This window comes from Lepisma saccharinum, chromosome 6 (genome assembly GCF_977018435.1).
Source record: "Lepisma saccharinum chromosome 6, izLepSacc3.1, whole genome shotgun sequence".
Lineage (NCBI taxonomy): Eukaryota > Metazoa > Arthropoda > Insecta > Zygentoma > Lepismatidae > Lepisma > Lepisma saccharinum.
Window position 1 is genome coordinate 9,803,231 of NC_139234.1, and position 14,510 is coordinate 9,817,740.

At 36.9% G+C, this 14,510-nt stretch overlaps 1 protein-coding gene across 1 annotated transcript in view; it reads left to right on the forward strand.

Annotated features, from left to right (window-relative positions):
- LOC145988551 (piwi-like protein Siwi) overlaps positions 1–10,098 on the forward strand; it is a 53,016-nt gene extending 42,918 nt beyond the window's left edge. Inside the window, exons 13-18 of the mRNA XM_083123484.1 lie at positions 1,371–1,498; positions 3,817–3,985; positions 4,670–4,794; positions 6,361–6,506; positions 7,945–8,092; positions 9,103–10,098. Of these exons, the coding sequence (XP_082979610.1) occupies positions 1,371–1,498; positions 3,817–3,985; positions 4,670–4,794; positions 6,361–6,506; positions 7,945–8,092; positions 9,103–9,219 (833 nt within the window). The 3' untranslated portion in view covers positions 9,220–10,098. The remainder of the gene's footprint in view (positions 1–1,370; positions 1,499–3,816; positions 3,986–4,669; positions 4,795–6,360; positions 6,507–7,944; positions 8,093–9,102) is intronic.
- Positions 10,099–14,510: the final 4,412 nt, after the last annotated feature.

Sequence of the window (14,510 nt, forward strand, 5' to 3'; positions counted from 1 at the left end):
TATTTGTTCAATGGCAGTGGCGCTAAACATTGCTAAGAGTGCCCTACACAGGCTTGTGAAGGCAGGAGAGATCAGAGTGCATACGAATGCGCTGAAGCCATTATTGACTGATAGCAACAAGACGGAATGTCTAAAATTTGCCTTGACAATGCTGATCATACCACAGTCACTTGTCCTGAAAGCGGAAATCCGAAGTTCAACATAATGATGGAGACAGTTCATGTGGATGAAAAATGGTTCAACCTGATGAAGGACGGTCAGAAATTGTACTTCCTGCCCAACGAACCAGACCCGCAGCAAACATGTAAAAGCAAATTGTTTATTCCCAAGATCATGTTTCTGGCTACCGTCGACCTGTCTCGTTGGGATCTTGGTCACAAGCAGTGATTTAATGGTAAGTTAGGCATTTGGCTGTTCGTCAGCAAGGAACCTGCCAAGAGGAACAGCAGGAATCGTTTTTGTTACCAATGACCGTGCCTGGATGGATTCTGCAGTGGCCAGTGGGATCACTTTGGATCTCGTATGACAACTGCCAAACAGTCCGGACATGAATGTTTTAGATCTGGGCTACTTCCGGGCAATTCAGTCTCCAGCATCAGGCAGCTCCACAAACTATTGATGAGTTGATCGTCGCCGTTGAAACATCTTTCTCTGATCTGACATGCGACAAGCTCAACAACGTCTTTCTCACTTTGCAGTCCTGTCTCATTGAAATTATGCTCATCCAAGGTGGGAACAACTACAGGATTCCCCATATGCAAAAAGCACACTTGAACCGCTGCAACGTCCTGCCATCTCGTTTGGAGTGTCCTCGGAACATTTACGACGAGGCTGCAGCAGCACTAGATCTAGGTCGTTCATGGGATGACAACCTTCCTGGACAACCTCTTTCGTCTTGATGATTTATTTAGTCGAACTTCTTGGTCACTTTGTATTGATTACTTTTTATTTAGGTTCTTTTGGATACTTGATCGGCCAATTTGTACTGATCCTTGAGTAATAAAGTTGTATGACTCATTCCCGTGTTTCATTTTCTTCTGTATACACCAATTTCACAGTTTAAATCTCGGACAATTATTATGGGACAACAAACAAAGGTGTCCCGGACAATAATTATGCGACAGCGGGAGTAATATTTTCAAAGAAAAATATGATGTTATAAATAATTCTGATACCATATCTCTTTGAAGATTACTGCTTCAGGGGTTGGGCATTTTGAGTGTGTGGATGTTACTTTGCAAGTGCCTTAATCAATTTCATCTGATTAACATTCATCCTCATTATTGCAGAAAAACCAAATGAATTATAATTGTGTGTGATGTTTATAATTGGGAGGACATTTATGATTTTTTTTCTGTGATTCTTTCCAGTGCCCACCCAAGTGATACTGGCGAAGAATTTGACAAGCAAAGGGGTGATGTCCATTGCTACGAAAGTGGCAATTCAGCTGAACTGCAAGATCGGAGGAGCTCCATGGACAGTTGACATGCCTCTTCAGGTAAGTACAGTTTTCATTAAATATCATCCCTTTATGCTGTTACCTTTGTAGTATGATTCCCTTAGGATACCACTTTATGACGTAAAACAAATTTCGTTTCAACAGGAAGGTGCGGTCACCGCATAATAGTCGCATCGGCATGTCAGATAACAAAACCAATGATAGCGGTGCAGAATCTTTGGACACAGAAGATTCAATTTTGTAAGCCCGAATTTCTCAACACTAGTTGATTTTATGAAGTGCAATATTTTGACTATAATGCACGAATCAATAACAACTAATGTGCTAATTTTTTTTCCACACTGGACAAATGTTCCCTAAACTGTCACGAAGAAATGATGTTCATCAATTTAGACTTTTCAATGTCAACATACATTCATGAGTATTCCATGCATTGTAATCTTTATACCAAAGACAGTTTATCTAGTAATAAATTATTTTTAAGTACCTGTAAACAGTAACGCCAGTACATTCTTTTCAGAAAAAAAGCTTCACATAATGGGTGCACCCCACTTTCTTACAAAAAAGAATTGGTATAATATCTGCAACGATTATGTGGTGAAATACGGTGTTTTGTGTTCTTTTTGTGCCTTTATTTTATGAAGAAGCCAGTGTTTGAATTACACCTCCCCTCTGGATTTAGCAACAGTACATTTGAATTTGAATTTTATTTTTCTTCCGTTGACCCTTGATTAAAGGGCATGGAAAACGTCAAGATACATAATGAAATAATAATTAGTTAAGTACATCATAACAAAAAAGAAGAAACATTGTGTAGTTCATTACATCACTACAACAAAGTAAAAATTAAAGAATACACTTCATTACACTACAATAAAAATAAAAACACATTATCATTGTTGCATGATTGAAATAGGAATACAATTAAAATACATATTTTTTAGTACATTGGCCTTGTATTGTCTTGTTCCATGAATTCTCTGATACTGTAGAGAGCTCTCTCTGTCAAATATTTTTTTATTGTTTGTATTTGTTTATCTTTTGGAGATATCAGTTTTATGTCATGAGGCAGCTGGTTGTAGAATATTTTTCCGGCATTCATTGGTGATTCTTTGAGAATGTGTGTACTGTCATAGTTATTTTTTATTATTCAGAACTTTTTGTTATAACTTGATTTTGAGTTGGGAAGTGATAGTTGTACAGTCATATACATTTCTGGGTTGTAAGTGATTTTATTATGAGTGAAGGAGATCGCCACAATCTATAAGTATCCATGGCTTTACACCATTGAAAAGTTATTGGTTTTGGTGGATGTGCGCTGAATTCTGAGCAACAACCAAAATATTTAAATAGCCTATACGGATTCAACTTTGCTTTGAGCGAAATGTGCAAAGAACAACACATATTTGTTGTTGATGTGATAGCATTACATCAAGTGGGAATTAGCAATACAGTTGCTCATTAGGATGTAAAACCTTTCTGTAAAGAACAGAAATCTAGTAATGCAAATTCTATGGCACAGCAGGCCTCCTAAGTTGTTTTTTTGTTGGATGATGCATGTCAGTGTATAGTGCCCCATCATAGCTGTTCTTGGACTTTTGAGATGAGAGCTATCCTATGGTTCTTAACAATGCTAGTGGTCGAGCACATTAAGTAATTAATTTTCGATCTTGTTTCCAGGTATGAGTCAAGACCTGGCCATGGGGTCCTTTGGGAGTGTCTGTCCATCAATTACATTTAATCATACCTCATTCCATTTGATGCACATACCGTACACATTACTTTTCAACATAGTTAACCCACTATTGTCGTAAGGGGCACTAGTTTTGATGTCCCTTCATCATGGAATGACGCCACCTGTAATGCAATTCATTTGGTAATGACTTCTTTCACCTCGTTGTTGTCATGGAATTACCATCCTCCAGTAAGTTTATTAGACTTAATTTCCTGAAGAAGTGACTGAAATTTGCTGGAAATGCAGGGGAAGTGACATAATGGTGAATTGTCTGCTCTCTCTGATCTTCTATGCACCCCAAGTGCATGACAAGCATTTAACGGATTGTCATGCACAATTCTGCATGCTTCATTACAGAGTTGCACCCTTTTCGCACCATTGAATTGCTCATCACATGTTTTCCATAGACCTCACGAAGTTGACAGTAAATTTTGCCAGTTTCTTGTTCCTCTCATTCAAGAAAGAGATAACATTCTGCATTTCACATGTGGTGGACTTCAGGATGCAGTCACACCATCTTGACTGCAGCCATGCAGCGGAAATATTTGCAGATGGAACTTAATTACTGTATTACTTTCACCTATACCATATACAGTCTGAAGTAAATTTCTCTTCTGTTTAGGGTCTAATGGTTGTTGGGTTTGATGTGTACCATGACACCACACAAAAGGGAATGTCTATTGGAGCCCTGGTTGCTTCTTTGGATAAGCCCATGACCAGATACTTCAGCACCGTCAGCTATCACAAGACAGGAGAGGAGCTCTCCAATGAGCTGTCAGTCAACATTTGCAGTAAGTTCCTTTATTTGCGTAAAATGTAACCTTAAATATGTGTTATTACATATTATATCATTATTATTCATTCACTGAAACCTCGATTTTATGTTTTTCAGGGGACCAAGGACCAACTTAATATACGTGAAAATGTAAAATCTATGAAAATTTTATAACATGTTGCTATGTTGGGACCACCCAGGCTGATTTTATAATGCGGGAAAATAAAAAAAATCGGGATTCCACTGTATTTTCATGTTGAGCATAAAATTATTCTTCACATATTATGGCTAGAAAAAGAATTATTAGTAATCTTGATGAGTAGTGGTAACGTTGTCGACTTGTAATCAAGAGGTCCCAGGTAAGATACCTAGTGAAGACACATGGTGCGGATCCCACTTTAATTTCTAAGTCTGGTCCCAATTAGCCTATCTGTGCATAAAGTGGACTTAAACAAAAACTCATACTTGCGCATTTTTGGTTGGGTGATATGAGAAGAGATATCCGTGGAAGCATGAATAAATAATATGATTTTTACACTTAATTAGTTTTTCTGGTGCATTTTCAGGTTTATGATCCTTGTCAATAGTTGAAATATTGTGATTGCAACACAAACACAAAATGTGTTGTTTTTGTTATTAATGTTAAGGAAAACACTAATCTACAGTAGGTCATTAGTAATTTTTGTTTGATTTCTTTCAGAGGCACTTCACAAATACAAGGAGTACAACGAAGGTGCCCTGCCACAGAGAATTGTGCTGTACCGTGATGGGGTTGGAGAGGGCCAGATTAGCTATGTGTTTGAACATGAAGTGAAGTTGTTGCAGGTAATTCAGATTGTAATGAACCCATCTCGTCGCAAATTGTACGAGTCACACCTCTATTTTTATGACCTTTCTAAGAAACTAAGAATTTGAGAATTGTATAAAATTAAAAATGAGTTCCACCTCTAAATTGGTAAACTTACTTTAAAAATATACTTTTAATAGTTTATTTTTCTCCGCTTGCATACGCTAGCATCGCCGTCCCCATATAAAGGCAAAAGCCTGGCTGGCAATTTAATTCCACTCCGCCCTTGGGCGAGAGAAGGTGCTCTCCACTTAGGCGAGAGTCAAAGCACCTATAGGGGAGAAGGTGTGCTCCGCTCTGGCGAGAGTCCAAGCACCTATAAGGAGACTGACTCACTCTGACCTCCCAGCGAGAGACCCAGAGTAGAAATGGCTCCATCTTTGGATGAGAGAAGCTGAATTCTGTTTCCGGACGAGAGATAAGAGGTTGGACTCTGTCCATTAGGCAGAGAATCCGCTCCATCTTCGGATGAGAGATAGCCTCGCTCCATCTTCGGATGAGAGAAGTTACGCTCCGTCTTAGGACGAGAGAAGTGAACTTGGCACTGCTAAGAACATGCTCCACTTTCGAGTGAGAGAAGTGACTAATCAGCTTTCCTTCTTCTTCCCCCCATTTCCCACTTCATTCCTTCTTTTTGAACCCTATCTCTTTAACGAGACTCGAATGTTTACCTCCAGCTTATGAATTTTAGGAAACGTTAATTGGAATATTATTTTAGGAGATAGTTTAGTAATGGGTTGGTTTTCAAATGTATTATGGTAATTTGAGTATGGACGAAGTTTATCAATTGTATTGTACTTTTCTTTTGTAACCGTACTTTAAACTCATAACCTTTCTGTAATGGTCTAAGTTTCTTTCTAAGCCTTGGTGATGAATAAAATTTGATATGTATAGGCTAACCCTGATGTACGCACTGTATCGCTCTGGCTTAACCTTGGGTAGGCCTTACAATGTGCAACATACACCCAAACCCTGAGTATAAATGGAATCTCATGCCCTGACCAGTTAAAAGTTTAGCATTATGGGTAAACTTGAGACGACGGTAGTGAGAGATCAATTCAGGCCGGGAGGACGTTTCAAGATATTGAGCACTATGTAACTAGCCATTAGTCTGAATAAGGATATTGTGGATTACCCGTTTAGAATTTACTGGTTGTTGTTATATGTAGTTTTTATGCATATTTTTTACTGTTCATATGAATAGTATGTATGTGATATTATTCCACTTACTGATACTTTAGGAAAAGAGAACAATATAATTATTGCATGTTATTTGACATAAAAATACATTTGTTTATGATGGAACAAAATGCAACATCTCGGTGATTTATTTTTGCATCTGACTAAAATACGTCACTGGTAAACTTTAACCATAGTAAAGCATTTAGTAAATACTTTTACCTGATATTAGTTAGAAGCCCCCTCACTTATTTCAGGCTGGCGCTGCCACTGTTCTGTTTTTCTGTTATGATATTAAACCTTATGAATCCTGAAGACATGAAACTGTAAACTAAAAGCAATACTAAAATTTCTGTGCCTTGCAGGGAAAACTGATGGAACTCTATGGAGGTGACAAATGCAAGATGGCCTTCATCATTGTGACCAAACGCATCAACTCCCGATTCTTCCTGGATAGAAGAAACCCACTGCCAGGCACCGTTGTTGACGACTGCATCACTCTGCCAGAAAGGTACAGTGTACATTAAGTGATTTCTGTACTGTATTTTGTCAAGAGGAAAATCTATTTCTTTTTTTTCTTTTACAGCAATGATTAGGCCAAGGTGATGCAATTTTAAACCAATACTTGCAGACACAGCAATGCAAAAATAATAGTGATTTAGAAAAAACAAAAGATAAGTGGTACTTTAATAATTTAATAATATTGGTAATGTTAATATTCTGGAATAAAGTACCTACTTATGCGTGAAAATGATTGAAGTGTTATTAGTGTTGTTGTTAGAGTCTTATACACATAGAAGGCTTATATCAGTTAGATATCAGAAACCTATGCCACTCACTTAGGAACCTTTCAGATTGAAGTGACAAACAACAAGCAACATGTGTCAGGTGGGAATGAATCCTCAGAAATAAGGTTATCTTCGGTACTGGAGTGACGTAACAAGCTGCGTGTGTATCTTGTCACATGCATGTTACTTGGGCTGGGCTGTTTTCTCCACAATGTGCCTCAAGTCTGTTGGTCACACATGTTCAGTAAATGCTTTACACATTGGAGGTGCGTTTCTTCGATGTGAAAACTTTCATGTTGCATGTCGCTTGTTGCTTCATTCATTGCTTTTTCATTTCGATCAGAGAGCTCCCTTTCTAGAAAAGTTATCCTTATTTACCGTTAATGTTTCACATTATTTATACATTAGTATGAAGTTCCTTATGTAATATATATCTATAATAAAATTGTGGTACCAAACAGACAATTGCCTCGGAACACTTTTCTCCACCATCACCCCTGAATATAAGTATTAATTGCAACAAAAGTTGTCCTCAAAATAGGTATTGTTAATGCTTAATCAGTCGTAAGCACTGTTGTCAGGGGTTTCCATCAACCTTCGTTATCTACTGGGCCTTTCTTGTTTTATTATTATGGAATAGATTAATTGGTACTGTGTCCTTATTAGCCGATAACTGCATATTATTTTATCTGTATCAGTCCAAGTAACATGCATGTGACAAGCTACACGTGCAGCTTGTTGCGTCACTCCAGCACTGATAACTTTACTAATAATTCCCATAAATAACTTGTATTTTAATGGAAGTTTTTGTCATTTTATTACTGTTTGAATATGAACATATCACATGTGGTTTTGAAAAATAAATGTCTACTTACATAGTTCCCATTACAGTCACCTGGTTAAATACATTAATTAAGGAGGTTAATGAATCATTCATGTTTTTTAAACAACTTTGAAATTTTATATCACTAAATTTTATATTAGTACTTTATTGGTATCTGCAAAAAAATCATATCAGTCCGTCCCAAATATTAATAATTGCGAACCTAGATTCTTTCCTATTATATTTATTGCTTTTAAATTAGCAAGCACGAAATGATATACAATTATATGTAATCATAATGATTTGCATTGAGCTGATGTACATTGTTTTATTTTCAGATATGATTTCTATTTGGTCTCCCAGTCCGTGCGCCAAGGGACCGTCAGCCCGACCTCATACAATGTTATTGCTGACAATGTTGGACTTGATCCTGACAAGCTGCAGAGATTAACATACAAGCTCACCCACCTCTACTACAACTGGTCGGTAAGTATGCAACCATTCTCTTTGACTCCAGATGGGTTTATAAATAGAATGTCCAGATTGGCCTATTTTTAGGCTGGTGGTGTATTCGCAAAATTTGAACCTTGCTCCCCATCTTGAAAGGTACATATTGCTCCCCTTGCTCCCCATCTTTGTACATATGGGACAGACTCCAAATGCAGTGGTGGATCAGCATGTGCAGGGTCCCCACTGACCTGAAAATTGTTTTCTGTACTTGCGAAGATTTGGAATGAAAACCAATTCCATTTCCTTGAACCAGCTTCTTGGTGGGAGATATTCTAGATAAATAGTTTTTATAGTTTATTTTCCTCCATTTATTTACACTCAAGTTGAATAAATTTTATTCCCTTAAATAGTAAGGGAGGTACAATGCATTATTGGGAGGTACAATGTATGAATTACACCTTTGCTAAAAGCCATGTGATTCTGGGGAGATATATTTCATCTCTCTATGGCAATTACTTCTCAAGGTATGATTTTTTTTTGTACATCGCAGCATGTTTGAAAAGCACGCACTTGAAAAAGTTCCATCCTGAGAGGCTAACACATGGGAGAGGCTATATTTCTTCATTTGCCTCATTAGCAAGGCTGTTGTCAGCACGAAATTTAAAATTATGTTCTAGTCTAAATAAAATTTTTGTCTTGGAAACTAGGATAGTAGTCACATATGATACCTTGTTTCATTCAGCATAGATGAGGCTATAGTGTCATGCAAATGAGAAACACACATATTCAAACACAAATGTTTAATAACTGCAAAGGTTTCAGAAATCGTGATAAACCCTTCAAGTTTTCTGTTATTTCAGAGTGTTGTAGAAGAGAGTGGTTGTATAATTTTTCAGCTACTATTGTTAATGGTACAGAAACTTTATTAGCATTTTTACTGCTCTTTAGGCAGTTTTTTGTCCAGGCTCTAGTTACAAACTAAGTGTTATGAAATCAATTATTTTTTTTAGTTATATGTGTTTGTACAATGTAAATTTTTATTTCAGGGAACTGTGCGAGTACCAGCACCTTGCCAGTATGCCCATAAGCTGGCATATTTGGTTGGGCAGTCCTTGCACCGAAATCCTAGCACTATGCTAGAAGAACTTCTGTACTTTCTCTAAACCTGATGATGTGTCAAGAAGGTCCAATGGAAGATGTGACAAGAAGGTTTAATGTTCCTTGTATGTTTTATAGTTTGAATAATTTTTATATTTCAGTACATGAAATGTGCCAAAACATATTGCGAGACAGCATGTACTAAGATTGTACAGGTAACATTTCTACATGTATTATTTTTTTTTACATGTTTATAATTGTTATAGAGTAATAATTCACATATATGTACAATTACTTGGTCAAGAGTTTTGTTAGTCTCGAGAGACAAATATAAGTCAGTACAAATTGGAAGTCACTTAGTGATCATGCACAATGAACGTTGTGCATTATGTAGCTTTATTATTGTTTTCGTACTCTAACTTTAAATCTAGTCAGTAAGAGGAAACTTTAAATCTAGTCAGTAAGAGGAGAGCAAAGATTGCACCACCTGCTGGCATTTTAGCAGTATTATTTATCTTTTTATCTTTCACATTTTATTACTGTTTTATGTATAAGAGAAGATGTCAAGAAAAAGAAGCATGAGTGTTTTATGGTTGTGTTGGACTCTGATGGAAGTTTAGCTATATTTGTATTTTTATACTATTTTTTTGTATTATTCTATAGGATACAGTCACTGTTTATATGAATGCATAACAGCCAAGGTAAAAAGAAAGACAAGCTGTTTTAAGAATGGTGACCTAGAAACAGTTAGTTTTCTAGATTTACTAAAAAAATGCTTATTTGTTTGGTACAATGTGCCAGTAAAATATCTATTTCTGTCATAACTTGTATTTTTTTTATATTGGAGGGGTGCAATACAAAGTTGACTTCTTAATACAAAGTTAGAGAAATGTCTGTTTAGAAACATGTACTTTCATGAGAAAATGAAGGTTTTTCTACCCCAATATTAAGTTTTTACTTTATGCTTAACTTCCCACATGCACATTTGTAATTTTATATATTTGAATGTTATTTACTGGCTTGCAGGTTAAGTGGTCACTTTCGATCTTGGTCTGGAGATGGGGGGGTTCTTCGTGATTGTCCCTTCGTCAATTTATATTACTCAATCTCATTATCACAATTAGGCAAAAGATTCCAGAAAAGCAACAACAAATAATGAACATACAAATATAAAATACATATTTGAACATTATTTGTGTTTCTGGTACAATCATGGAAACTTTTTTTTCACTAGAATGTGGGATGTTCATGAAAGTTCAAACTTTTTGAAATGGAAGGTGGCAGTACATGGCACTTCGAAATGTGTGTACAATGCAGTTCATGTGTACCAGGTGCAGGAGAGAAAGTGAACAAACAACCATAAAAGCCAGCATTATGCTACATGTGTTTATTAGTCAAAAAACATACCTGAGCATTTCAGGAACAAAAGATGGCATAGTGGTAACGTCGTCCCCTTGTAATCAAGGGGCCCCGGGTTCCTGGTGGAGGCACATTGCACAGTGATTCGGATCCCACTTTAAACTGTAGATCTATTCCCAATTAGCCTATCTGCGCATAAAGTGGACTTAAAACATCAATTCAAGCTCCAAGGAAAACAAGAGGTGCACACTATACGGTAGGGCATTATTTCTCACAGCTTCCATCAGCTGCCTGGCATTCTTCCCCAAACAAGGGCTACTTTGATTATTCATGATGTTCAAGTATCTCAAATGTATTTCAGGTTCAACCTCCTAAACTTTTGATAAAAAGAAATCTATCGAACTCGTTTACTGTGAAGAGGATATTTCTGTTTCTATTCATTTATTCCAAGCCATTCTGTGACTGGCAGAATCCATATAGTTGCAGAAAGACCTTGATGTTGGGAATAGCGCTGGATTTTGAGTGGCTAGAAGAGCGGCCAAGAGCAACATTTGTCCTTTTCAAAAATTTGTTTACTCTTGTAACAGGTTGGGTGGGAGGCCAGTACTAGAAATTCCAAAAATTTTCCTAGAAACACTGAATAAACCCCCACCTCCCTGGGAAGCAGTTGAGAGATCAAAGGCTGGGGTAAAAGTGAAAGCTGAACCCAAACATGACTGTGAGGGCATGTAACTGCCTTGTAAATGCTATGTGGAAATAAAAGAATCCATCCATTGCCAATTCTTACTCGAAAACTCATGGGAGTAAGATAGGGACGTTTTTAAACCAGTATTACTATCATGCTGCGTTAACGCAGAAATCAGCTTTGTTCTTTCTAATTTCAAACAGGAATTGGATTCAGCAATTTCTTCTTGTGCTCTTCTCTTCTATGTAAGTGTTTTGTGTGACTGCTGTTAGCTGCTAATCAAGGGTTATTTATTTCTGTCGAGATTAGATTGGGATGATACAGCTTTGAATGACAGTACCAAAGAAAATTATGCACACTACTACTTACAATAATATGCATAAAATATTAATCTGGAGCTTTCCTTTTCATCAACTGGACCTAACAATTTTTTTTTTAATCAATAAATATTCAATTTTTTTTACTTTTTTAACATTCCTTTCCAGGACAATTGTTCTTGGTACAAATGTTTGAGATCTTCATGACAAGAGCTAGATGATTAATGTTTGCTGTCATATCTAATTTTTACTTTTCATTTAATAATGACAATATTAATTCATTTACATATATTAATTATTTTCCTGTAGTTTACGGTTATTACAAGCATAAGAAAAACAGTTTTTTCCTTTGTGACGTTTCAGGAGAACACACGCTCCTTTCATCAGACATTTATTTTCATTTTGACTAAAGATACTACGTAAACTACAGGAAAATAATTTTATCATGCAAGCAATGCGTACATACAAGAAAAACTAATACATATATTAATGTATTATTATTTTGGACCACCCCTCCCAAATATATTTCTTGATTTGTGACTGATGTTGTGATGAGTTAGTATGACTCAGTAAGTAGCCTTTGTTATTTTATACTGGCATACAGGTATCAGCATCAGTATCCGTAGGAATCTGTCAGGGTATTGGTATCAGTATTGGCAAATAGTGGTATCGGCTTGGCCCTAAAAGGAACCCCTTGAATGGTTGGTTTAGTACTACAGTCATTAAGGAACCTTTGTTGCATAAGCTAAACAACATGCAAAATTATCCTCTATGATACTAATCGTAAGAAATCATTCATTAATAAAGGTGTACTTATTTGTTTGTTCTGTGTCAAAAAAATTTAATACAGTTCTAAAAATTCACACAATATTTGCAAGAGGATCTATGTAATGTAAATCAGTGTTTCAGGGTAAGTACAAAAGATTTCTACCTTAAAATTTCTATAGTAATGCTATGTGACGACAAAACCATTCACTAAAGAGGAAGGTTGGCTCACTTTCAGTTGACTCGGCCTTAAAGAAACAAATGCCATTGATGGTAGAGTACTGTTGGTTAAGATATGCTCTTTATTGCTACATAAGTATTTTATACACTACAGTACAGTATGTTGTTGTACGAGGGTGGTTTGAAAAGTTCTTGGAATCACCACCAGATGTCAGTGCTAGGACAACGAGGTTCCCGCATAGTAATAGGCCATCCTTTATTAATAAACACATGGCGCGTCAGTGTTCTGGGTAGAGATCTGTGGTGCGGACGTCACTTTGTAGTTGTTCCCTTGCAGTGCTTTGTGAAGATGGAAAAAATCGAGATTCGAGCGGTGATTAAGTACTTCGTAAAGAAAGGTATGAAAGCAAAGGAAATTCATGCCGATTTTCTGAACACACTGGGGGACTCTGCTCCTTCATATTCAACTGTTGCAAAGTGGACAAACGAGTTTAAATTTGGTCGGGACAGCTTAGAAGATGATCCACGTAGTGGTCGCCCAAAATGTGCTACTACCCCAGAAATTATTGAAAAAGTGCATAAATTGGTCATGGAGGATCGCCGACTGAAAGTGCGTGAAATTGCTGAAGCTATAGGAATGTCATCCGAACGGGCGTATCACATTTTAACAGTTGAATTGGATATAAGAAAATTATCTGCAAGATGGGTGCCGCGACTTTTAACACAGGACCATAAACGCATCAGAGTGGACATTTCCAAACAATGTTTGACTCGTTTTAAGAGAAATCAAACAGATTTTTTGCGCCGGTTTGTGACAACAGATGAAACGTGGGTCCACTACTATACCCCAGAGACAAAACAACAGTCAAAGCAGTGGAAACATGTTGATTCACCACCACCAAAGAAAAAGGCAATATGGTCGGCCGGAAAGGTAATGGCGTCAGTGTTTTGGGATGCGAAAGGGATTCTATTGATCGATTATCTTCCCACTGGTCAAACAATTACGGGACAATACTACGCTAATCTCCTCGACCAACTAAAGCATAAGATACGGGAAAAGAGGCCAGGTTTGGCAAGAAAGAAAATCATCTTGCATCAGGACAATGCGCACCCTCACACAAGTGTCGTTGCCATGGCAAAAATTCATGAACTTGGTTACGAATTGTTGCCACATACGCCTTATTCGCCTGATTTGGCTCCCTCAGACTTCCATCTTTTCCCCAAACTCAAAGGTTTCCTCGGTGGACGGAGATTCTCTTCAAAGGAAGAACTAATAGCCGAAGTTGACACGTATTTCACAGGCCTGGAAGAATCTAATTTTCGAGATGGGATCAAGGCATTGGAACATCGCTGAACCAAGTGCATTAGTGTACAGGGAGACTACATTGAAAAATCAAAAAAAAAAAAATCACTGTTGTAAGTCGTTTCTATCTATTCCATTCCGAGAACTTTTCAAACCACCCTCGTATTTTATTTTCTTGTTGATGTGGCTCTTGTGAATTGTCCAATAACTATAATAATACTAAAAATGAAAAACTTGGAAAAATACTTTGAATAGGCCACTACTTGCATTGAGCAACAGTGGCGTAGCAAGGTGTTGGCGAAGTGGGCGACTGCCCAGGACCCCGCCTCTCATTGGGTTGATACAAAAAATGTATTAAATAGAAGTGAGGGGGAAGAAAGATCGAAAAGGATAATTTTTGTAAGCAATAAAATGAAACATTATGTTTTTATCTGGCTTTAAATTGTAGTTAAACGTTATAATACGTCAAATCAGAGGTGTAACAAACAGGCGGGCAGGCTATGAACCTAAGGGGGCACAGAAAAAGTAAAAATTATTGTCATATTTCTCATGTGAAACATTTACGCAAAAAAATCACCATTTTTTCTTGCGTGGACATTTTTACCCATTTATTATTTTCTTGAATAAGAAGCAATTTGTCTTGTCTTTTCTTCTTTCTCTTAGCCTTGCACTCTCGATTTTAATATGTTAACAATAAAGCAACCACAACTGCTACAAAGCAAGTGTGAGGCATTTAAATGCTTGGGT